The sequence below is a fragment of the Sardina pilchardus genome, chromosome 15, assembly GCF_963854185.1.
Source record: "Sardina pilchardus chromosome 15, fSarPil1.1, whole genome shotgun sequence".
NCBI lineage: Eukaryota > Metazoa > Chordata > Actinopteri > Clupeiformes > Clupeidae > Sardina > Sardina pilchardus.
The window spans coordinates 20,971,466-20,982,201 of record NC_085008.1 but is presented as its reverse complement, the minus strand read 5'-3'; the positions used below and the strand labels follow the sequence as shown (position 1 = coordinate 20,982,201).

General features: G+C 43.1%; 1 protein-coding gene across 1 annotated transcript in view; it reads left to right on the top strand.

The window, feature by feature from the left end:
- The window catches only part of prkaa2 (protein kinase, AMP-activated, alpha 2 catalytic subunit), a 15,062-nt gene extending 4,326 nt beyond the window's left edge, over window positions 1–10,736 (top strand). The window contains exons 3-9 of the mRNA XM_062556272.1: window positions 644–737; window positions 2,287–2,431; window positions 3,727–3,814; window positions 4,313–4,537; window positions 5,703–6,204; window positions 6,652–6,778; window positions 7,168–10,736. Of these exons, the coding sequence (XP_062412256.1) occupies window positions 644–737; window positions 2,287–2,431; window positions 3,727–3,814; window positions 4,313–4,537; window positions 5,703–6,204; window positions 6,652–6,778; window positions 7,168–7,409 (1,423 nt within the window). The 3' untranslated portion in view covers window positions 7,410–10,736. The remainder of the gene's footprint in view (window positions 1–643; window positions 738–2,286; window positions 2,432–3,726; window positions 3,815–4,312; window positions 4,538–5,702; window positions 6,205–6,651; window positions 6,779–7,167) is intronic.

Genomic DNA, 10,736 nt, shown 5'->3' with positions numbered 1-10,736 from the left:
TGTGTGTGTGTGTGTTAGAGCCTGTCTGAATAGGGTCTCACTGTATATCTCTGGAGTGTTGTGAATGTCTGTCTCCTCCAATCAGTAGCCACCCCATGACAGAGTGGCTCTGGGTAGACAGGAGATAAAGCCCCAGAGAAAGGATCCCTCAGTAGGGATGAGCGCGCTCCCCTTGACACGCCTAACCTTTCGCTCCCAAATCATACATCCATGTGTCAGGAGCATCCACTAACCTCTCAGATTCTCCACTTGTCAAACAGGGCGGCTGGTTTTTCGGCTGAGAGCAATGGCACCATAATGAGAATGAACTTTCGCTATAGGGAGCCAGTTGAAATGACATATTGAGTTAATTATGAGATGCATCCTTTGAAAGGCAGTTAGCATCTAAACTTTTTCCAATCTTAAAATGAATAAGCACTCCAAAGAAATTCATACAGTAGCTCTTCATTGTTATGCTATTGATAGGATATATGATGCATTACATTATTGTGAAACAGATTCACATTATCATGGTGGATGATGAATTGTTAAATTTGTGGTTAAAAAAAACTATGGTATATTTTCATTTTGAGTTTTGTTACCTTGAGTTTTTATGGCTCTGCCCTGGTATCGCTCTAATCAGTGTATTGTACCTGTGTTTCAGGTACCAGGTGATCAGCACCCCCACCGATTTCTTCATGGTGATGGAGTATGTATCTGGTGGGGAGTTGTTTGACTATATCTGTAAGAATGGAAGGGTAAGCCACTCAATTCAGAGCTCTTACTGTAAACATTAACCATGGATTTTTCTGGATTAATGATTAATGTCTGTTGTAGGAAAATACAAAACAATGTCAAAGCACAGTATTTGTCTTTACTGCGTCGATTGCATTAGATTAAACATCATGCATGAATGCCTTATCCGCAATATTATTGTCACTTTGATTATGTATTAAACATAAAGGTATGTGAGAACTAAGAGTGACGACATGTACAATACTTTTGGGACATAATTTGCAAGCTCAGCACAGCAGGCAGTAGATGTGCTGACAGTTGTAGATAAGTGTTGTGACTGTAGACATTTTACATGTACAATACATGTCGAGGGCTGAGAACCAAAGGGCCGTAAGTGACATTTCACCAACTTTACAGGAGAGCCAAAACAAATCTAACTGCTTCTATATGTTCACAGTTAAAGACCTTTGGTTTTTGTTCAATAACTATATATTTGTAGATATTTTGCTTCTATAATTTTGTCAGCTAAGAGCGCTCATCAAGAGCTTTCAGGTGATATACTGTATATATATAACTCAATTTTGACCAAAATGTCACTTACGCCCCTTTGATTCTCAGCCCTCGATGTACACATCTAGCAGATGCTTCTATCCAAAGTGACTTACATGTCCATTATATTACAAGGGCCATTCACCCCAGCACCTTGCTCAAGGGCACAAGGGCGGAAGCCGGGAATTGAATCCACAACTTTTCAGGCTACTGCAGTACATAATATTAAGGATAATAATAAGTAGAATTCATATAGCGCCCTTCTCAAACCCAAGGTCGCTTTACTTAGTGGGAAGGAAAATACAGTACAAGCAAAGTAAATACAAGAAAGTACTGTACAACAAACAAGTAAACAAGCAGGTATGGCTACTATGTAGCATGAAGACAGAGCGAGATAGAGTGAGGATCTGAGGATCCCGAGGATTAGCCTTTGGCCTACTCCAGCCTCCTACCCCATACACCTTTTAACAAGGCCTCCTCTTATCCAATAATAGACAATACGCAGCAAGCTTCTTAAAAGTCTGTGGAAAATACTGTAGCTAAAATGCTAGCTTCGAGTTGTAAACAAAGCCTTCAGCTCCTCTTGTCTGCTCCTCCTGGGTGCAGTTTTCTGATGAGAGAAACAGTGATGTCATTGTGTGTCATCATTGTATTCCTAAGTATGTTTATGGTATTTAGGATGTTAATACTATAATTACTATTATGTCATTCTGAAGCACTAAACAGATGATTCAGTTAGTTAAATTATTGTAATTTCCCAAACCCAGGAATTCGTAATGAATGCTTCCCACACTTTAAGGTTTTGTTATGTATGCTATGTTTCTTGAATCCATGTATGAGAGCATTCGTGTGTGTGTGTGTGTGTGGTCGTGCATGTGTGTGTTTGTATGTGTGCTTTAATTAGCCCTTCTTATGTCAGAGCGAGTGAGCATTTGTATGTGTGTGTGTGTGTGTGTGTGTGTGTGTGTGTGTGTGTGTGTGTCTGTGTCTGTGAGTATTAACGGCGGCTCTCCCATGGAGCAGGTGGAGGATAGTGAGGCCCGGCGGCTCTTCCAGCAGATTATCTCCGGGGTGGATTACTGCCACAGACACATGGTGGTTCACCGGGACCTGAAACCTGAGAACGTCCTGCTGGACGGCAGCATGAATGCCAAGATCGCCGACTTCGGTGAGAAAGAGAGTGGGGGGAGAAGCAGAAAGATAGAGAGAACGAGACTTGGAAAGGTTACACAAGACATTGGCAATCAAAAAAGTACACCCACTCCAACTGAAACCATAGCTCCCCTCATACACCATATTTATTTTTTTGCAAAAAAAACTTGGAGAAGAGAGGAAAGAGAGAGAGAGAGATAGATAGAGAGAGAGAGAGAGATAGAGAGAGAGAGAGAGAGAGAGATAGTGAGAGAGAGAGAGAGAGGAACACAAATACATAGACAACAATAATTAGATAGAGGGCACGAGAGACAAGGAAAAAGGATGAGAGGGAGAACTACAAGAGAAGATGTGAATTGGTGAGTTGTTCAGCAATAGTGCCAGTGTTAGTGTTTTCTCACCACTCCGGAAGGGGTCCTGTAGGGTCTGCTGTTACGTGATAGCTTACAGGAGTGCACCGTGCAACATTAAACTCCAGTGGAATCCCAGTGAATGGAGGTTGAGGGCGTTATGGAGGGGAGGTGTTTCCACACCAGCCACCCTCACTGAGAGCAAAACAAACAAAAACAGGGTGGGGAGAGAAAGACTCTCCTCTACTTAGGAGTGATACACTTACAAGAGGTTTCCATTTCACTTCATGACTCAAGACAGAAGTTGAACTTATTAAGACAGAAGTTGGACTTATTAATATAATATTTAGGAATAGTTATGGACAAATGTATGATATTATTCTGCGAAACCAGAATAAGAAGCACTGCTGTATCTGACCATCCTAAACATCAAAATGAGAGAAAAAGAAATGCTGGTAACAAGGTATCTACTTAAGAGTGACATGACACTGTCATGACACATGAACCCTAACCCTGAACCTAACCCTAACCCTAACCCTGAACCTAACCCTATCCCTAACTGGTCATGACAAAAAACGGATGACACTTAATGACAGAAGTGTTATATCATAAATGTTTATGACTTGTTTATAATGTTCATCACACATTCATGACATCAGTCATGTCACTTTTATGTAGATAACTTCAAGTAAAGTGTAACCGAAGCGCTTACATTGAGAAACAATCATAACAGCAATGGCTCTAACAATCGCTAGTCCTTGACCTCACTGTGTACATAGCCAGCTTGGACTGGAACTCATAGTAACCTCTGAGTTTATGCTGTGCTAATCTCGTTAGCCACTCATTAGATCACACCTCTAGTTGCTACGGCAGCAACCAAACAAACTGACCGGTCTCTGGCCTGCTCTGTATGGACATCCCTGACGCTAATTAGGTTTGGTTGACTCACTTTCATTGGCAGGCCTATCCAACATGATGTCAGATGGGGAGTTCCTAAGGACCAGCTGCGGGTCTCCCAATTACGCTGCCCCAGAGGTCATCTCCGGAAGGTTAGAGGTCAAGACCTCCGCAAAGGAGGAGCTTTTTACTGTAATATATATGTGATACATATGGGGCTGATTTGTTTGAATTTGGTTGGAAGAGATAGTGTATATAGAGGAAGCATCTTTACATGGAAGGCCGGAATGTTAGCTAGCTGGCTAGCTGTTTTATGTAACATTTATGTATGAACACTGAGAAAAGAAAAGCCATCCTTGTTGTCATAGCCACCAAATCAGTCAATGAATCAATTAATGACAAAATAATTCTTGCATGTGCTAACTAGTGATGGCTGCACAAGAAGCAAATGTCACCACCACATTATTGACATGTTGTTATACCCTGTTAGCATTTTAAAATATGATCAAATACACTTTCAGAATGCAAATGTATGGATCTTAAATGGCTACCTACGACCACATTGCTGACCATCAGAAGAGGGCCTGTTCTGTTTCTTGTGCAATATTCTGCACACATCTGTGTGCTCACGACTGCTGAATGTCTCCCAGGCTGTACGCTGGCCCCGAGGTGGACATCTGGAGCTGCGGCGTCATCCTGTACGCCCTGCTGTGCGGGACGCTGCCCTTCGACGACGAGCACGTGCCCACTCTCTTCAAGAAGATCCGCGGCGGGGTCTTCTACATCCCCGAGTACCTGAACCGCTCGGTGGCCAGCCTTCTGATGCTCATGCTGCAGGTGGACCCGCTCAAGAGAGCCACCATCAAAGACATCAGGTGAGACGAGCATGTCACATTACATTACGGCGGCAGTGGCTCAGGGGGTAGAGGAGTCGTCCAGTTAACTGGAACGTTGCTGGTTCGAGCCCTACTCCCCCTGACCCTGTCGAAGTGTCCTTGAGCAAGACACTTAACCCCAGTGTTCCCGATGTATGAGCAAGTTGGCGCCTTGCATGGCAGCCTCCACCATCGGTGTGTGTGTGTGAATGTGAGGTAACAATGATAGCGTAATTCACGTGCTCGCAGAAGCCGATAAAAACGCAATAGAAATGCAGTCCATTTACCATTTTGCTTACATTTATTCATTTAGCATACGCTCTTATGTGCTTAAGCTCTCAAAGTGACTTACAGAAGGAACAAACACAATTCATTGGAAGCTGCAATGCAGAGGAGACCTTAGGTCACAATAATACTACTGCAATAGATATCACAGTGGCAGTAATGGACCTGCCTTAAATGCACTGTCATCAAGGCTGTCCTGCTAGTGGTTGTAATTTAATACATCCTCACACAAGTTTCCATTTACTCTAAAACCGTGCCAGCGTACAAGTCAATGTGCAATTGTATATGCATTTGTAGTAGGTACAGTATACTGGACTATGCTAATTATAACACTCCTTCGGTACACAGGGCATTGTGCTGGCCACTTATAACAAGCCTCCTAATGACAGGAGTATACTGTAGTAGTCAGTCATGAACTACTAGGAGACAATGATCAAGCATATTCAATGAACATAGAACGTTATACAAGTCTACTGTGTAAATGTGTACAAATAGATTTGCAGTAATGTCCGATGTATTATCTGCATTGTGTTTTATGCACATTAAAAACACAACACTGAGTATTGACTGCCCTTCCTATTAACCGCAGCTCTCAATAGCTCAATGAGACAGTGTCAGTTCAGTACTTTAATCCGCAAGAAGAACGAAGAAAAAGAAATGCATTCCCATGCATAGCCCGTCACTGTGTATTACTGTAACCTCATAGCTGAGCAAAATCAATGCATAAACCTCAGTTAGTAGACAGGTAATCAAGAGTATGTCTGTGGTTGTGTCTGTGTCTGCAGTGGTGAACTGAACTATCAACAGGCCACTTTTTAAGACTCCTACCATAATTTCCCAACCATTAGCTGCGGAGAAATGACTGTAACTGTCCTTCCAGGGAACACGAGTGGTTCAAGCAGGACCTGCCGGGCTACCTGTTCCCGGAGGACCCGTCGTACGACGCCACGGTGGTGGACGAGGACGCGGTGCGCGAGGTGTGCGAGAAGTTCGAGTGCCCCGAGGCGGAGGTGATGAGCAGCCTGTACAGCGGCGACCCGCAGGACCAGCTGGCCGTGGCCTACCACCTCATCATCGACAACCGCCGCATCATGAACCAGGCCAGCGAGTTCTACCTGGCGTCCAGCCCGCCCACGGGCTCCTTCATCGAGGAGGGCATGCCGCTGCCGCCGGGGGTCAAGCCGCACCCCGAGCGCATGCCGCCGCTGCTGGTGGACAGCCCCAAGGCGCGCTGCCCGCTCGACGCGCTCAACACCACCAAGCCCAAGCCGCTGGCCGTCAAGAAGGCCAAGTGGCACCTGGGCATCCGGAGCCAGAGCAAACCCTACGACATCATGGCCGAGGTGTACCGCGCCATGCGGCAGCTGGAGTTCGACTGGAAGGCGAGTGCTGGAGTTAGGGGGGACGATTTACATTAAGACAATATACATATATACCTCACATAGACAATAGAACATAGTTCATAAGTAGTAAACATATAGTTCAGTAGTTCGAGTACTTCAGTATAGAATAATATACTGTGTGATACTGTATATTATTGTCACAGATTGCCTTTAGGTCATCATAACTTTTTTGTATACTTATTGTAACTAATTTAGAACAAGTCATTTAGAACTCCATAGCAATAACTGCTTAAATGTTTATGTTTTTTGTGTTTAATTCATGTGAGTGAAAGTCGCATAGATTGTTACTGTGCATTATATTAAGTGATAACATTGTGTATAACACTGTGTATATTATGTATGACTAGAACATGCTCCTTACACAGAATATGAAATGTAGCGCACCGGCTGACTGCTGGAAATGGTATATTTTTATCTTCTCTGTAGGTTGTGAACCCGTACCACCTGCGCGTGCGAAGGAAGAATCCAGTAACAGGCAATTTTGTGAAGATGAGTCTGCAGCTCTATCAGGTGGACAACCGCAGTTACCTGCTGGACTTCAAGAGCATCGATGGTAATAAACATCAAGTCTTCTAAGGCTGCTGAAAGAGTTAGCATTGAATAGCATTAGCACTGATTATATTGAGTAATAAATAAGTCACATGAGCACAGATATATACTTCATATGATAATCACTCTGCTTTGCCTTACTGGTCACTTTATTTCTGCCATATTGGGTTATTTTAATATGCTGTATTCACATGTACATGTATTGTTCAAAACCTCTTGTTGCAATTTTGCAGAAAGGCGCTATATAAATAAAAATGATTGACAGCAATTCATGATGTTCATAAAACCAATGGGGGACTAGTTGGATGACTCTGGAGGTGCTCATTTGCATGTATATTTGTGTAACTCAGAGCCTTCTAATCTACTGCTCTCTCTCCTTTTCGTCCTTTTAAGATGACATCATTGAGCTGAAGTCCGGCTCGTCCACGCCGCAGCGCTCTGGCTCCATCGCCGGTCTCCACCGGCAACGCCTGAGTATCGACTCGGCGTCGGTCGCCATGGAGATGCCCCAGCTCAGCAGCTCCCTGCCCGGCTCGCTGACGGGCAGCTCGCCGATGCTGGCGCCGCGACAGGGCAGCCACACCATGGACTTCTTTGAGATGTGCGCCAGCCTCATCACCACGCTGGCACGCTGAGAGGCCAGATGCCCGTCAGCCAGCCCGGCTGACCGGCCAGTGCCCAGGTAGCTGGCATGCCTCATGGGCAGAGGTCATTCGAGGCTGCCAATGACCCCCACCCGTGGGCACAGATAGCCTTCAAGTCATTTTAATCCCTCTCTCTCTCCCTCCCCTCTCTTCCTCCCTCCCTCTCTCCCCCATCTGCAATCATGCTCTGCTGCTGACCATGTCATCTCTGTAGCAATGCAGGACCTTCACATTTGAACGGGAAAGAGTTCAACAGGAGGCCACTTCATTTTTTTTTTTCTCTCTGGTTTTTATATATACGTTTTATCTTTTGTAAAAGATTCCGATTATGTACAACATGATGTATGATACGCTATATTTCTATTAAGATTTAGATTTCTTTTCATAGAGACACAGAGGCTGATTTAAACCGCATACCAAAAAAAAATTAAGTTTATACATACAAATGAGGAAGAGATCATAGTTTTTGTTCTAGTATGCAGATTCATATTTATTTTTTTCGAGGAATGTTTTATAGAATATACTAGAATATAGTTACCTTATTTTAAGCACCTAGCGAAGGTGTGGCTATATGACCTTAAATATTTTTAGTGAGCTGAACTACGTGTGAGGGACGCAGGAGTCCTCAAGGTTAGAGCCAGTGAGGTTCAAGGCAATATTGTGTGGAAAAATAAACGGATGCAAACAGGCTACAGGCGGCTACGTTAGGCACACACCCCTTCCCTTTTAATGACAACCAAAGCACACAGAGATTTGCCCTGGCATATGTACAGTACATGGCTATGCCTGAGTTATCATGCTGATATGTTTCAGTTATATATGAGAGGCTTGGAGTCTCTCTTTAAACACTACATTTCAAGGTGAACTGATCAAGTCATTGTTTACTTTTTAAATTACTATCTCAGATTCTGAACACTAGACTGGCACACAATCTTCTGACACACAGATCAAAGGTATTCTTAGATGTCTGTGCACAACGTTAACTAGAAAAGCACATGCTCTTGTGGTCAGCATAGCACTGTTTGAAATTGACAGGGTATATAGTGAGGACCATATGTAGATACACTGTGGTCTGCCATAGTATAACATATATCATAATCTTATATAATGTAATATAGACATTATCACACCAGTAGAAATATGGAGCCATACACAGCGTGATAGCACCGTATGCTAGAATGGATCTGAGTGACATGTAATAGTGCTATGCTGATCAGCAATTAATTCACTACCCCTTCACAACATTTAAAACGAAGGATAAAGGTGGTGTGTGTATGTTTGTGTAGCCTCCTCGTAAGCCTCGGATGGAAACACAAGCCAAGGGCCAACAAAAACAAGAGCCACGGTAACCTTCCTCCAGTTGCCTTAAAAGGAAAAAAAAAAATCGGTGTGTGTTGTCGTTTGACTGAGAATACATCATTGTTTCATTGTGGTCTTGAAGTAGAGATTATTTATTAGCGCTGTTTATTTATGTACACTATTTAACCTCACATGGGAGTTGTTACTGTGAATCCAAGTGACTAAAGAGGTGGGTGGGTTTTACTGTTTGTTTTTCTGTGCCAACAACTTAGCCGACTAAGTCACCACAGAAACAGGCAAAAGGGTGCAACGATGTTGGGGATGACAAATTGCCACTAACGTGCTTCCAGGCTAAGGGGGCCTTAGCTAATGGAAGCCTTTAACACACTGTTTCAAACTAGTTTCCCAGGACATGGCTAGTCCTTGCAAATGGATCAGCTGTGTATGTCAAACTCTAGTATCAGTAGTAGAAAAAGAATGCACGTACAAGCCAACTATGCAGTGTGTGAAGTGTATGTTTATGATTGGTTTTGATTTGTACATTTAATGAAGCCAATTGTAAACATGCCATTCTACAGTAGACTATATGTATGTTATATTGTTACTTGAGTACTTGATCATCTATGTAGTCTCCATCCGTGTAGAATCAAAATAAGTTGTAAGTTGGATATATAGCGCCCTCACCTGGCCAGTGTGTGTATGGCATTGCTAATAGTCTGGAAACCTACTTATCTGTAAAGAGTGGATAAAGGGTTCTGTTGAGAGAATGGTTCTGTTTGTCAGTGTGTTTGCAATGTTCAGATGTACTGTATGGTAACAAAAAGAGATTATTCATTTTCAACGTACCAGTTTAAACTGAATGTAAAGTTATTTAAAAGCACTGGGGCTTACAGTGAGAGTCAGTCAGTCAGTCAGTCAGTCACTTAGTGGGACAAAATGGCGTCTATCATATCAGACGGATATGACCGTTTTGTTCAGCTGAAGCCTTCTTGTGTTTCCTTAAGCTTTGTTGTTGTTATTGTTGGTGTGTGTGTGTGTGTGTGTGTGTGTGTGTGTGTGTGTGTGGTGTGTGTGTGTCTAGGCCTGTGCATTACTGCTGACAGAACGATTTGGGAGGCAGATTTGACTTTTCTGTAATCTTTGTTTGTGTTCCTAACTGACTAAGTGCTCTGGACTGAGATGGCCCTTTTTACCAAAGCCCAGATGAGAATACTATAATCCCACAGCCATACAGTCATCAGTTGTGAAGTTGTCATGGCAATGGATGCACGTCAAAGTGTGACCTCGCAATACCAAATAGTCAGAGGAGGTTTCGTTGAAACATCGCCCACTGATGCTCTGCATTTGCAACTGCACTTCACAATGACTTCACTACTTAACTCTGTACTTTAGAGTGAGAGAGGTAAACTATTAAATAGAAATGATTGCAACCTTCATGATTTGTTTATATGCCATCAGATTCATATGAGTTACTGTATGTTATTTTCATTACTTCTATAAAGGGCAAAAAGTGTTAAACAGTGATGTCAGTTGTACACATGTATGTACACCTGTAGAACATGCCACCAAAGCATCCCTCTCTCTCACACTACAGCTGTTTGAGTGAGTGTGCTGTGTCTTTTGTGTTGGTACCAATGTTGGCTGTGTGTCAGTCTCTCTCTCTCTCTCTCTCCATAGACAGGAGGGGATATCACACTTTCCTGATGTGGAGTGAACTGCTGTTTTGTGTGCCCCTGTGTTTTTGTGGGTTTTCTGAGAAAGTTGTTTTCTATGGTTGTTCTCTCTTGTCTCTGTGCTGTGTGTGTGTGTGTGTGTGTGTGTGTGTGTGTGTGTGTGTGTGTGTGTGTGTGTGTGTGTGTGTGTGTGTGTGTGTGTCTGTGTGTCTGTGTGTCTGTGTGTCTGTGTGTGTTGTGTGTGTGATCTCTATTTCACGTATTATGCACTGCATGGAGTTACTGTTCTGATTTGCACTTTAATAAGTATTTATTGTATTAAAAATAAAGACATCTATAATCAAGA